Source organism: Pristiophorus japonicus, chromosome 12 (genome assembly GCF_044704955.1).
Source record: "Pristiophorus japonicus isolate sPriJap1 chromosome 12, sPriJap1.hap1, whole genome shotgun sequence".
Classification (NCBI taxonomy): domain Eukaryota; kingdom Metazoa; phylum Chordata; class Chondrichthyes; family Pristiophoridae; genus Pristiophorus; species Pristiophorus japonicus.
In genome coordinates, this window is record NC_091988.1 from 178,139,565 (window position 1) to 178,154,196 (window position 14,632).

Below are 14,632 nucleotides of genomic sequence, written 5' to 3' on the forward strand. Positions count from 1 at the left end.
AAATCAACACAGGGGGCGTGACTCCACTACGTAAACTGCCCATCATTAGAAGCTAATCGATGGCCTCAGAAGGGCCAAAAGTTGTTGGAAACAGACCTCAGGTTGTGTGTATTTGCATCATTAAGATTTTCTCACTTAAAACGGTCAGATCAGTTTAAATGCATCTCTATTTTAACAAATATATTATGTTACACATCAATAACGTCTCGGTCACTATAAAGCAGAAAGTTATCCAAATTACTCTGAGCAACATGAGAGATTCATTCGTTTTAATAAAATGTGTTGACATTAGGTGAGTTAGTTAGAAAACTTCCTGGGAACTAAGGTTTAGAGTCATTGTGGCACATTTGGAGGCCATTTGGCCCATCGAGTCGATATATTTTTTTAACCAAAAAAACATCCGATTTATCAAAGACAGTAACCACACAAAAGGGATACACACACACACACACAAAATTTTATTCTAAGTGAAACCCTTTTTACCCCAATTACCTAACCTAAACTCAACTTTTCCCAACAAGGGAATCATTGGGATAAAAAGTATTTGAAAGCTGCTGAATTCAATTAGACAAACACACAAGGAATTTGAAGCTGCAGGAACAATGCACTGACCGGCTGCAACATGCAAAATTGTTTTTTTATTATTCACGGTGCTAACATTAACACACGCGATTGATATAAAGCACCCTTGATAATTAATCCCTGGAGAGCTGCCACCCACATGATGTAGCTTCACATGTACAAAGCCAAATTAAAGCTGGCAAGATTCAGTGAACACTACAGAGCGGACGGTAATGCAATTCATATACCTGTCACTCCATGTTCAATCAAAAACAGTTTTTGCAAATCTCACTTCCACTCTTTGCAGCGTGAATGTGCAAACAAGCACCACAAGATGTACAGCAAGATATTAATAAACTTACACCAGAATTTGTTTCACATTTAAGGTCAAGTTTCATGATGCTTACTGTTACTTCAAAGTATCAAATAAATCATTGTCCCAGAATTTCCTGGAACTTTCGGCATCACTGCAGCACAAGAGTGGCATAGCATGTTTTTCAGTGAGAAAAGTTTGTGCATTACTGTTTTACACTTAAACATTGGATAACATTCGTGCCACACAAGTGCCAGACAACAACCATCTCCAACAAAAGAAAGTCTAACCACTTCCCCATGACATTCAATGGCACTATCATCACAGAATACCCCACCATCAACATCCGGGGGGGTCACCATTGACCAGAAACCTAACTGAACCAGCCACATAAATACTGTGACTACAAGAGCAAGTCAGAGGCTGGGTATTCTGCCACAAGTCACTCATCTCCTGACTCCCCAAAGCCTTTTCACCATCTACAAGACACGAGTCAGGAGTGTGATGGAATACTGTCCACTTGCCTGAATGAGTGCTACTCCAGCAACACTCAAGAAGCTCAACACCATCCAGGACAAAGCAGCCCGCTTGATTGGCACCCCATTCACCAACATAAATCATTCAATCCCTCCATCATCGGTGCACTGTGCATCATCTACAAGATGCACTGGAGGGGGAGCCTGACCCATGTGGGTACTTTCCTTTGCTAGAGCCCAATACTGGAGGACTTGGATTGAGCAGTTGGTGACAATTAAATCCTGTATGTAACAATGCATTTGACCGGCTTGAGCATCATGGAAGCTGAAATGTCTCAAGTTGTCCTGAATCGATGTTTGCTCCACAATGAAGGCAGATATATGTCCCAAATTCAGTGAGGAAACACTAGCTGCTGGGAGGCATTACCTGGAGTCCAGTATGTGACCATGAGATGCAGGGTTTGGTGCTTCCTGTGATTGGCTGCATGGTAAGCAGTTGCTTTGAAAGCTCACCTTCAGTTGGTGACGGCAGATATTGTGCATCCCTGTTGTGCCGAGAAGAATGGCGGCAATGCACGAACAGATTTTATTTGAGGAGTTGTGGCCATCATACGACTCAGGAAGAATTCTGGGTGCCTACTGACCATCCAGTGAGAGCGGAACCCCGCAGCAGTCTAATGACCAACTAGTGGCTATTCGCCTTGCATGAGAGCATTTTCAATTGTTTATGTGAACACAATTTAATTACCAAAGGGTTGTGCAATATTGCCCAATAGTTGTGGTATGGTAGAATCTGTCCTATTTACTTTGCTGGAAGAATTCCACAGAACTAAAATATTTTTTTTAAATGGGCATGCATATGCTTGCAATGGTTTTAATGCTATTGTACCATCTTGGTGGCTGGAGAAAGTACTTAGATGCTAGTGAGCACAAAGCATCACAGGTTTGAATGAGTGGGTGGAGATGCTGAGACAGCCTATGGTCACTGCCTTTAAAAGTGCCCCAAAAAGTTGTTTTTTTACATGGGTCTTCGACCCTCTGGGGCAACAGTTCCACTTTTATGTTGGTAGCCTCCACTTCAGTAGCAGCTCTAACAGCAACAGTGATGTAGAATAAAAATTATGCTGATTTTTCTTTTTAATTTAAATTCATGTCAAAATTTGGTTTCCAGGCAACTGGCTTCCAAGAGGAACCTGACAGCTGCTAAAAAAAAAAGCATGAAACCCATTCTCAGTGAGTTAATCATATCCAACATTTTTGAAAGGAGGGTTAGACACTTCAATGCACAATGTTATCAGTCACACCCAGTAAATATTCCTGAGAACTTATTTATCACAATGCAACTTCCTGATCAAGCTCATTCAACCATTCTTCGGTCAGCAAACATTGCACAGGAAGACAGTCGATAAAATGATTACTTCATGACAAGATGTGACACTTAAAACATGACAAATTAATCTGACAGAACGTTGTAGTGAGGTACTGTACAGATGGCAGTCCCTTTAATATAGCCCAAGAATATTCAGGGAAAAATGCTGAACAAAACTATATATATGATATAAAATAAATAAATAAATACCTTCACATCTTGCTCTAAACTTCGGATTAGTTCTCCATCAACGTGGCCTGTCTGAGCTACTCTTAGGCTTCTTCGTTCAGTCTTTCGCAGGCGGTACTGAAGGATCCGGCAAGTCTTGTTTGCTCGGTCTAGTTCTTGACGAAGTTCCTGCAACTGGTAAACATCTTCTTCCAAATAGATATCCCTCATTTCCAGCATTTCAGCTCGAAGTTCCTCAATTTCATCCTAACATCAGGAAATATTGACAAATGTCATTAATTTTTCGCACCAGGTCTTTTAAAACAGCAGGGCAGCAAATGAAAAGTAAGTAATAAATGCCATTACACTCCACATAACAATGAGTTTGACAATGAATGTTATGCAGTATATTATTATTTTACATCGGTTGTCAATTTCATTGTTCAAGTGAAGTATACTCAGTATTTCTGATGAAAGAAATAAACAAAATCTTATAAATAAAACATTCAGTCCTTTTGTGAATGGGAATGAAACATCCAAGTAACATTAAATTTATTATCACTCAAATAACTGATCCTTCTTAATTGTTTAAGTTATTATAGTGTTTTAACAGTTGAATTTGCAGAGCACAATTGTAAAGAAAGGGATACTCCAATACATTCAGAAGTAACTGCAGCATTTTGTAATTGTCCTTTGAGATTTTAGTGCAAGATTTAATAAGTTTTACTAATTTTGACATTTTAAAAAATAACTTCAGAACTCAAGGCCCCGTCACTTATTTGCAAAATCCACAGCTGGGTAAACAGCTATGAGGAGGATAGATCAGGAACTTAGGAGGTATCATTCATCATGCATCAAGCTCCCTTCCCCATCATTCCATAGTTTTCTCCCCTGTGATATACCACTAAATAAACAAGCACATACACCGCTAACACAGTGCATACAAAAAGCATGGGCAGATAATTTAGTGGGATGGAACTGCTTTAGTACCCGTTTCAGAATGGGCTAACTGAAAATCTGTCATTCTGGAAATGCAACAATACATAAAATGAGCGTTTGCTTTTGGAAAGCATTTCGAACAGTTAACCTATTGATTGCACTTGCCAATTTTCTATGTGCTGGATGGAAAGATGAATAGCAATGTAATCAATTTTAATAAAGTAGGCAAATAACCATGATAGGTTGTAGCTGCCCGAGTCTTAATTACATGATTGTGCAGCGTGTGTCTTTTACAAAGTGTTATTAATGCACTGATGAACAACAAGCAAGTATGAGCATTACATGCACAAAGTCCCACTGAGAAAAGTGCCCCATGAGAATGGATGTCACTGCCTCCTGTGATTTTCCCAGCTGTAGTCAGAAAGCAAGTCAGCAAACTAGAATTTATTCGGAAAAAAATCATAATTATTTTCAGCCTCTTCTGTTTTATATTAAAAGGTGTAATCATAATCTAACTATGGCTGCAACACAAGTGAGTTTTACTGTTTTTGAAATGAATTCTGAAGAGAACAGAGAAGTGTTATGCACTGAATTCCTCCAAATGACAGGAATTCACTATTACACATTATGCAAACAGTCCTGAAGTGTAGATTTTCCAGCTGCTTGGTGATGCCAGCTGTACATACATTTAGGCTGTGTGTTGGGAGCAGACGGGATATAAATGACCATGGGGGAAGGATCAAATGACTCGTCCATGTCACTTCCTGTGGGTGCAAGGTGGGATTTCAATAACGAGTGCAGGGTTAATTGATGAGGGCTGTCCCACACTAAGCTGTAAGTTTGGCAAAGATAGATTTCATATGATTAGTCGGTGAAGACTGCATTTAGGTTTTATCCTTCAGTTTTAGATAAATTAAACAGCCCTGATCCTTTAAATTGTGTATGGATGCTAGAATTAAATTTCGGATTTTAGAAAAAAGTCATCTTCACAAACATGCTTTAAAATAGTAATTTGCATCTTTTTTAAAGCCTTGCTCTCTTCTGAGTAGCACATTAAATTGACATAAGCTCATCATTCTGTGTTTTTTTTGGCTCTCTGAGGATGTGGGCAATGCTGGCAGACTGCATTTATTATTCATCCCGAATTCCCTGGAGACACTGGTAGTGGGTCTTCTCCTTGACTGCAGCCCTTGTAGTAATGGAGCTCCCACAATGGTGTAAGGTTCCCCCCTTGACAATGAAGAAACAGCAATATGTGTCTTAAATCAGGATGCTGAGAGACTTGGACATATTCGGCAAGATTGCTGGCAGTGAGAGCTGATAGCATCGCAGCGAGGGCAACGGGGCATCTGGGACCTCGAGGAAAAACAGGACAAACAGTGTAGCTCCTTAACCAATGAGATTTAAGGATTGAGAAATAAACAGAGGACTAAGAAGGAGAGTGAATTAGAGCCCAAAATTGCCCAGGAGTTGCTCCATTTCTTTTGGGAGCAACTTAATTTTTCTGGAGTATCTTAAAAATCCCCATTTGGCACATTCAATTTGTGCCAGTGTAAATGAGTTAGTTAGGATTTTTTTTAGTTTTGTTTCATTCAAAAAGGGACGTTGCCACTCACCTATGTCCGTTTTAGTTATTTAAGCCAGTTTGGACAGCTAATAGTTGCTCCAAACTAACTTAGGCCAGCGTATGTGGCCACTTGTGGCCGCACAGAAAACCCTTGAGAGTTAAGAAATTAGCGCAGGTAGGTACATAATGACTTGACTAAAGAATGTGAATAGGATCAAACAGCTACACAGGACTGACAAACTTCGCAAAGTTAATTTACTATACAACAGAAGCATTCATGGAAGCTTAAACTACAAAAAAAAAGTGAAGAAACAAAACATATTTACATAATGTTTTCAAAATATCCAAATAAAAAATAGAAGTATCTCCTGCTCGTAGGAAAGTATTTATCAACAGGGTTAAGGAAAGTCTTGAGTAAGCTCATTAAAATGACTGGCTACAGTTATCACCGCGCCGCCCCCCCTCATCAAAACTCTCCTCCCTCCCCTCCCCTCACCTCCCTCCCCCACTCCCCTCCCCTCACCTCCCCCCCCCACCTCACCTCTTCCCCCCCCACCTCACCTCTTACCCCCTCCACTCCCCTCCCCTCACCTCTTCCCCCCGCCACTCCCCTCCCCCACCCCACACCTCACTCCCCCACTCCCCTCCCCTACTCCCCTCACCCACTCCCCTCACCTCACCTCTTACCCCCCCAGCTCACCTCTTACCCCCCCACCTCACCTCCCCCTCACTCCTCTCCCCACTCCCCCCACTCCCCTCTCCCCCCACACCTCCCCCCCACTCCCCTCACCTCCCTCCCGCCACTCCCCTCACCTCCCCCCCCCCCACACTCTTTCCCCCCCCCCACACTCCCCTCACCTCCCCCCCCCCACACTCCCCTCACCCCCCACACCTCCCCCCCACTCCCCTCACCTCCCCCCCCCACTCCCCTCCCCCCTCCCCCTCACTCCTCTCCCCACTCCCCTCTCCCCCCCCCCACTCCCCTCTCCCCCCACACCTCCCCCCCACTCCCCTCACCTCCCCCCCCACACTCTTCCCCCCCCCCACACTCCCCTCACCCCCCACACCTCCCCCCCACCTCTCACCTCCCCCACCCCCCACTCCCCTCACCTCCCCCACTCCCCTCACCTCCCCCCCCCACTCCCCTCACCTCTCCCCCCCACACCCCTCACCTCTCCCCCCCACACCCCTCACCTCTCCCCCCCACACTCTTTCCCCCCCCCCCCACCTCTCACCTCCCCCCCCCACTCCCCTCACCTCCCCCCCCCCACTCCCCACACCTCCCCCCCACCTCTCACCTCCCCCCCCCCACTCCCCTCACCTCCCCCCCCCCACTCCCCTCACCTCCCCCCCCCACTCCCCTCACCTCCCCCCCCCCCCCCACCCCCCCCACTCCCCTCACCTCCCCCCCCCCCCACTCCCCTCACCTCCCCACTCCCCTCACCTCCCCCACTCCCCTCACCCCCCCTCCCCACTCCCCTCACCTCCCCTATCAAAACTCTCCTTCTTCTCCACCCCCCCTCCCGCCCCCGATAAAAAGTCTCCCCGCATCAACCTGTTTCTTGTAGCCTCAGCGCAGGAAGGCTGCGTGCCAGCCTGTGCGGCAGGCCACTCAGCCCGGGATAGGGGCGGGAAGCATCGGGTCCCACACTGCAGCATGCATCATCATCATCATCATCATCATAGGAGGAGGAGCTACTGCGCACGCGCGAACGCTCTACTGCACATGTGGACAGCTGCCGGCACTCTTTTAGGCGCAGGGCCCTAGCTCCGCCCCCCGCAATGGAATCGCCACGTTGCGCCAAGCCCCGGGAGAGTCGACAGAGGGGTCAGAATCCGGGGACATCTTTTTGGCGCCGTTTTGATCCTAGGAAGTCGGCGCATCTCACGTGAGTGCGCTGGAAAAACGGGTGGGCCAAATTTGGGCCCATAGAGTGAGCGAATTCAATATCAAATCATGTACGGAAGGCGAAAGAAAGATTGGATTAAAATAGACAGAAAGAGACAGACAGAACGGAAAAGTAATTTTTTGACATTTTTAAAATCACTTTAAACAATTTATAACCTGAAACAATGATACTCTACACTGATAATTGTTCACTTTTTGGGCAAGAGTGTTGATTGGTAGTAAGTAACAATTATCATGTCATTAACTGGGTGCTTGTACTATTAATTACTAGACTTAACTTTCTGTGACGCATTTAATGGGAAATTAATGTGAAAATGCAGCAACTTAATTAAAATCTCGGGGAGGTTCAGCATGAAATGCTGTTTGTTGTGGAGCTAACGGCAGAAATCGGTCAGCACTTTGTGGTGATTTGCAATTCATGGGGTACCTTTTCCTCACTACAAGTTGCTGGTCGATTTGTGCATTAACAACAGCATGCGTCATTCAGACAATGTTAGTTTTTCAGCAAAATCTGGCCCAATGACCTAGCCCAACGAATGGAAAATCTAGCCCAATGTTTCCACTAATTTGCATATATCTCATGCTATGGATAATAACCAATCTTAATGTTTTGATTTAGGATTTAACCTCCAATGAGATAACAATGCTAAAGATAGTCCCACCAAATTTAAACAGGTCAAACCAGCAAGCAAGACATATAAACACAATTAGAATGGAATTTTAGCCTAAACTTTGTGGGTTAGGGACCATGTAACACCTGAAGACTTTTGATGTATGGTACTAATTTAGGGAGCTGGAACTACTTTCTGACCAGTCCTATAATTAAACAGCTCACCTTCATTTCCCCCAGCTTCTTAATTGTAATAGGTGGATCTTCTGTTGCCTCAGTTGTTATAAAGAAATAAAATACTTGCTTATCACTCCAAATTGTGTGCAGCGAGCCTTAAGGGCAGTACTGCAGATTTACGATGTGTTAAATGAAGTTCAAGTGGCAAGCTCAAATTTCATTTCTGTGCAACAGACAACTGGGAATTTTAATAGATGTTTTATTTTGGTATACTATCAAAGAAAGAAATATGCATATAGATTCTATGTTCTATTTTGGTTAAAAAAAGTGCAAAATATTCATTCAGTACATAATTCTTATTCTAGCTGCGGAGAAAAGTGTAAGGCAACTCATACAAAATGAAAATGATTTACTCCATTAAAAATATGAAGCATCAAAAAGTAAGATTTTTCTTGTGGGATAAAATAGAATGTTGCAGAAAATGGTTTGTATTGATGGAGTTGATCAGAATCAGATTTAGTTCTGTAAACAGAAATCACATTTTGAGCCAGTACTTTAAAAAAAATCTTGCCAATATTCTGTCAATCCCCACTCTCTAACCTTAGGACATTGAAACCAATAGTATGGGCTCAATTGAGATCAACTAATTAAGCATATGAGAGATCAGAGATTGAATCTAGGATGCTCTAGTCTATATCGCTCAGCTGTTCATTGGATAAGACTACTCAGCCAGCATGGAAGCTGCTGAGGCTGGATTTCTGTACTCTCCAGTTTCTTTCCATAGAATTAACATTTTATCTCGAATAAAACTGCTTTTCGATTTAAAAGTTTTGCCGTGTAAAATTAGAAGCAAACACATTAATGAATTGTGTTCACATGTTCAAAAGAATTTTATCTGACTGCGCTGATGTGTTTGTTACTAATGCTGCATAGTACCACTTCAATCCCACATCTGGGGCTTTCTGAACACTTCGCCCATGTTGATCTATCATGCTGGTGTTTTCTGATTTTGTGGTAACAGTTAATATTTAAAACTTAGATTTAAAGTTGCAGGGCCTATATGGTCCTTTCTTCCACTGAAAAAGTCATTCTTCCTGATTTAATATTATTTATGATACATCTATCCCATTTTTGGCACTGTTACATTATTTTATAATTGTTTTCTCACAGTGACACGTAGGTCTTAGGCTTGGGCACTTTGAAGGAAAGTAGATTATTCAGATTGGCAAGTAGCTCGGAAAGACTCTTTTAAAACAGCTAAATGGTACATACAAGACAAGATCTGCTGCACACCAATTATTTTTTGAGCAGGGAGCAAATAGTCAAGGAAGGATTCTTGTCCATAATATGGAAAAGGTTGTTAAAGGAATTTTCCCATTTTTAAACAAGCAATGCTGTTTTAAGAATACTCGATTACCCATGGCGCTGCTTTCAATAATTTGTATGATATCGTTTTTAAAAAGAACAGGACTGTTACACAAAGTACCATGTACAGTGTATTATTCTGCTTCTGCTTCCCTTTAATTGTTGTTAAGTAAACATAAACCAGCTAATCTGGAGCTAATTGTTCGTGGGTCAGGGAATTTTTAGATTAGAATGTACTTGTTGGTTTCTGGCCGTAGCTCAAAAAAATAGCATTTCCAGACGGTATTGTATCTTTAATAAGGTGAAACATTTTTGCACTGTTAAAGAAGGACTGGTACATATAATGCACAATGTTGTTGCTTAAGTCTAGATGTGTTCCCTTTTAAGGCTACACAGTTTAATCGATGTGAAGTAAAATCTGGGTGAATCAATGGAGGGGCTATAGACAGTGTGCCTTTGCTAGTTTCTGTTTCTGGTTGAGTCATTCCAGAAGACTACATTGGGCCTAAAATTCCGGTCGGAGGCTTCTTTTGGACGAACACCTCGGACCTGAGAATCTTTATGAAATTATCTGCTGGTCCCGGAGGTGCCTGCGATTCCAGTGGGGAGGCCTTCTCTTCCTGCGCTTCAAAGCACGCCCCCATCTGAGGTTCGAACGCAGAAGGTGCGCACAACCAATCAGGTGCAGCATTCTCATTAATAACAATGAGAACTCTGTACCTACGAATTCTCATTGCTATTAATGAGAAAAAAAAACACACACACTAAACACAACATAAAAAAAAACACGCCCCACATAAAAGTAATTGAAATTAAAGTTAATAAAATGTGTTGGAAAAAAATATATTTTTCCGATTTTTAAAAAAGTTTTGTAATTAGGGTTTGAAATAAACTTACTTTAGTGGGCAGGGTTTTCAACATAAAAATGTGTTTTGAAATTTGATTTTTTTATATGTTTCTTATATGTTTAAAATCTCTTACCCTGGTAAAAGTAGGCTATGCGCCTGCTTTTACCAGCGTAAGAGTTTTAAGGGCATTCGCTGAGCAAGAGATGGGCAAATAATGCAATCTCGCCCATGCGAATGTCCTGGCTGCTGAGATGTGTTCGATCTGTCAAGCCAGAACTTGACAGATTGGAAAAGCTGTTTTTTGGCGCATGCACATCGCACACCGAAAACCGGCTTTTGCGATGCCTTCCCGGGTCCGTACAGACTCGGGGAGGCCAGAATTTCAGGCCCATTTTGTTTTTTTATACTCCCCAAATGTGACACAGAAATTCTCACTGCACAATGTGGGACATCTGAAGTGTGACAACAACAACTTGCACTTAACGTAGTTAATGTCCCAAGGCACTTCACAGGAGCGTTATCAAATAATATTTGACATTGAGCCACATAGAGATATTAAGATAGGCTTGGTCAAAGAGGTAGGTTTTAGGTCCAACTTAAAAGGAGGAGAGAGGAGGTAGGAAAGTGGAAAGGTTTAGGGAGTGAATTCCAGAACTTGGAGCCTAGACAGCTGAAAGAAAGGCCACCAATGGTGGGGCAAAGTAAATTGGGGATGCACAAGAGGCCAGACTTGGAGGAAAACAAAGTTCTCATAGGGTTGCAGGGCTGGAGGAGGTTACAGAGATAGGGAGGGATGAGGTCATGAGGGATGTGAACTCAATGGTGAGAATTTTTAATTTGAGGTTTTGCTGGATTGGGCACCAATGTAGATCAATGAGCACAGGGTGATAGGTGAATGGGAGTTGGTGCGAGTTAGAATACGGGCAACAGAGTTTTGGATGACCTCAAGTTTACAGAGAATGGAGGATGGGAGAGCAGTGGAATAATCGAGTCTGGGAGAAAGCAGAAGGGTTTCAGCAGCAGACCAAAGAGGAAGTGTACACATAAAGTTGTATATTATAGGTACATCAATGGAATACCAATAGAAATTTCTCTCAGCTTACATAGCCCATGGTAGCCACTTCGCTGATTACATTTCAAGGATGTCAATACATTTGCTCAAATATGAATAAACTGTCATAAAATGCATGGTACTAAAATTTGCTCTTCATGACAGATAGAATTGAGCAAAATTCCCCACAGCTCCTGAAAGAAATAGCAGAATTAAGACAAGTATCTGCAAAAAGTATATAATCAAGTATTGTGCAATTCAAATCCTTCAGGCTCTTTTGAGTGCTTTAGTGAACTCCATATTTCTCAATAGTGTCTTAAGAATTTCAGCTACACAATATTTGATATTTTTTTGGATTTTTGCAGATGCATGTTTTAAAATAGATTATACTTCAAGAATATTAAGAGATACCAGCATCCTCTACTCTTAATATTCTTGAAGCATAATCTATCTTGTTTGCTTTCACCAAGCCCGTACACTATTATGGCAGCTTGCAGTGCCAGCTTATCTCGCTGTGCCAACAGCAAAATCCACTGATCACATGTTTGGATGTGGACGATCCTGGGGTTCTGGCTACACCTCTCTGTACCAGTCGGATTAAACCCCGACAGGGGAGCGAGCTGGCAACACAAGCCATACCTCAACCATACGGTGCGCCTGAAGGTAGCTGAACCGCCCAATGCAGCGCATTCAATAGGCTGCAATTCCGTTCATTTCTGAATTCCCACCCAACTGAGTCACAACAAATGTGAACGGAGGCAACAGAAACAATACTGATAAACACCACCCCCCCCCCTCCCTCCTCTCTCTCTCTCTCTCTCTCTCTCTCCACCTAAAATAAAAATGAATGAGAGAGCCTCGCCTTACCTTCAGATAATCGTTCTCAGACCGCAGCTCGTCGATTTCTTTCAAGAATTCCTCCTGGATGCTGTCAACGAATTCTTCGCTGAAATCGGAAAAGGCCAGCGAGTTGCTGACGTGAAGCCGGCTGTCCAGCGACGGCGACTTGGCGCCGAACGGCCCGTCCGAGTGGCCACTGGCCGAAGCCAGAGAGCCGTCGTCGCCGCCGGGCCAGGTGGGCTGGTCCAGGGTGTGAGGGGCTGGGGCTGGGGGGGAGCCGGGACCCCCACCCTCACCCCCCGCCCGGGCCGCCTGGGGCTCCGGCTCGCTGTCGCTGGTGTCGGCCGACAGCAGGCGGGGGTCCTCGGACAGCTGGTCGGACGGGCAGTCGGACAGCTCGGAGCTGCTGTCGGTGGCGGGCGAGAGCTTGCCCGGGGCGCACTGGCCGCCTCCGCCCCGCTGGCCCTTCCTTTTCCCGGGAGCGCTGCCTTTACCGCCACCGCCAGCGCCGCCGCCTTGGTTGGGCTTCTTGGACCGCGAGTCTCCTTTGCCCGCCCGGGAAGAAGAAGAAGCCGCCGCCACCGCCGCCCCTTTGCCGGCTGGCATCTTACTCAGCTTGATGTCCTTGAGAGTCGGGCTGTGCCGGGAGAGCCGGCACTGGGCCAGCCCCGGGTTACATTTGGATTTCGCCACCGACCAGCCCCGGATCGCCTTGGGTCGAGCTGGAGAAGGAGCTCGGTGCAGCTTTTTCTTCTCCACTGGCTTCTGCTGCGGCTGTTGCTGAATGTCTGGAGTTCCGTTTACCGCCTCCATCCCTCACCCATCCACTCCCCGATCAAACGGATTTTTGTTCCAAGGCACACAAGCAGTCCTTGTGTTGAGCCCCCAGTATTCATCCCATCGCCGCTGGACGCTCATCCATTGGAGGCAAGATCGAGCCGAAATACTAAACACACCCACACTCCCCTCGGCCCGCACTCTTCTGTTTTCTGCTGTTAAAAATATGCTTATTTTTTTATAATCTCTCTCTGTTTTCAGTGAAACACGCTGCCGAATGCGCCACTCTGCTCCAGGGAAATAGCACCATACTCCGCCCAAGCTCCTGATCCAGTGACGCATGATAAGCACCAGGAGCCAACTTGCTCCCCCCTTGCATCAGACGTCCTTCGCTGGAATTGCTGCTGAGATGCCTCAGTCCAAAAACACACAAGAACCACTGTCACTGGGGTTTCACAATAGTCTTCGTTTTATCTTCAGTTATTCCATATAGTCATCTCTTTGTATCTCTTAAAGTCAGCACATTATCTATGCAACACTTTATACACTTTCAAAAAAACCCTAAATACTGCAAATCTGGAATAAAAAAACAGATTAGTGGCGGACACGAGAAAAACAGGTTCTTTCGTCACAATCTTTACACATTAATCCGTTGTTTTAAAAAAAATTCGTATGCTGTGAATTCTCAACATTCTCTGTTTTTAGATCCTCGCCCAATAGTGCTTTTTATGAGAATTAAAGCCAGTCAGACACCTATTACAATAAATAAAGGTCTTAATTTTTTTTAGAATGGAATGAGATGCACATTAAACAAGTTGCATCCTTACTACACAATCCTTATTTCACAAGAAGTGAGTATTTCTGAAAATAAAAGAAATTCAATGGATTTGGTCCCCAGTTTTTTCCCTCCCTAGGAGACAGTGGCTTATTCTGCATTATGGTTCCAGAGGCAACAGCAGTTCCCTGGCATTTTGTGAGCTGGCCATTTTTTATGTGCTTCTTTTGTCTTGGCCAATAGAGTGGCAAGTTACAGGGCCGAATGCTACGAGAACAAAAAATCACTATCATATTAAAAAGTCATCATCATCATCATCATCATCACAGGCTATCCCTCAGAATCGAGGAAGACTTGCTTCTACTCTAAAAGTGAGTTCTCAGGTGGCTGTACAATCCAATGTGGGAATTACAGTCTCTGCCACAGGTGGGGCAGATAGTGGTTGAAGGAAAGGGTAGGTGGGGGGCCTGGTTTGCCGCACGCTCCTTCCATTGTCTGCGCTTGGTTTCTGCATGCTCTTGGCAACAAGACTTAAGGTGCACAGCGCCCTCCTGGATGCTCTTCCTCCACTTAGGGTGGTCTTTGGCCAGGGATTCCCAGATGCCAGTGGGGATGTTGCACTTTATCAAGGAGGCTTTGAGAGTGTCCTTGAAACATTTCCTCTGCCCACCTGCGGCTCGCTTGCTGTGTAGGCGTTCCGAGTAGAGCACTTGCTTTGGGAGTCTTGTGTCGGGCATGTGGATGATGTGGCCCGCCCAACGGAGCTGGTTGAGCGTGGTCAGTACTTCAATGCTGGGGATTTTGGCCTGACGTTGATGCGTCTATCCTCCCAGTAGATTTGCAGGATCTTGTGGAGGCAGCGCTGGTGGTACTTCTCCAGCACTTTG

At 44.3% G+C, this 14,632-nt stretch overlaps 1 protein-coding gene across 2 annotated transcripts in view; it reads right to left on the reverse strand.

Annotated features, from left to right (window-relative positions):
- Nucleotides 1–13,290, reverse strand: part of mtcl2 (microtubule crosslinking factor 2) — a 76,382-nt gene extending 63,092 nt beyond the window's left edge. For both annotated transcript variants that reach the window (XM_070896214.1, XM_070896213.1), the window contains exons 1-2: nucleotides 12,221–13,290; nucleotides 2,930–3,154 (exon numbers count right to left, since the gene is read on the reverse strand). In XM_070896214.1, coding sequence (XP_070752315.1) covers nucleotides 2,930–3,154; nucleotides 12,221–13,006 — 1,011 coding nt within the window. In that variant the 5' untranslated portion in view covers nucleotides 13,007–13,290. The remainder of the gene's footprint in view (nucleotides 1–2,929; nucleotides 3,155–12,220) is intronic.
- Nucleotides 13,291–14,632: the final 1,342 nt, after the last annotated feature.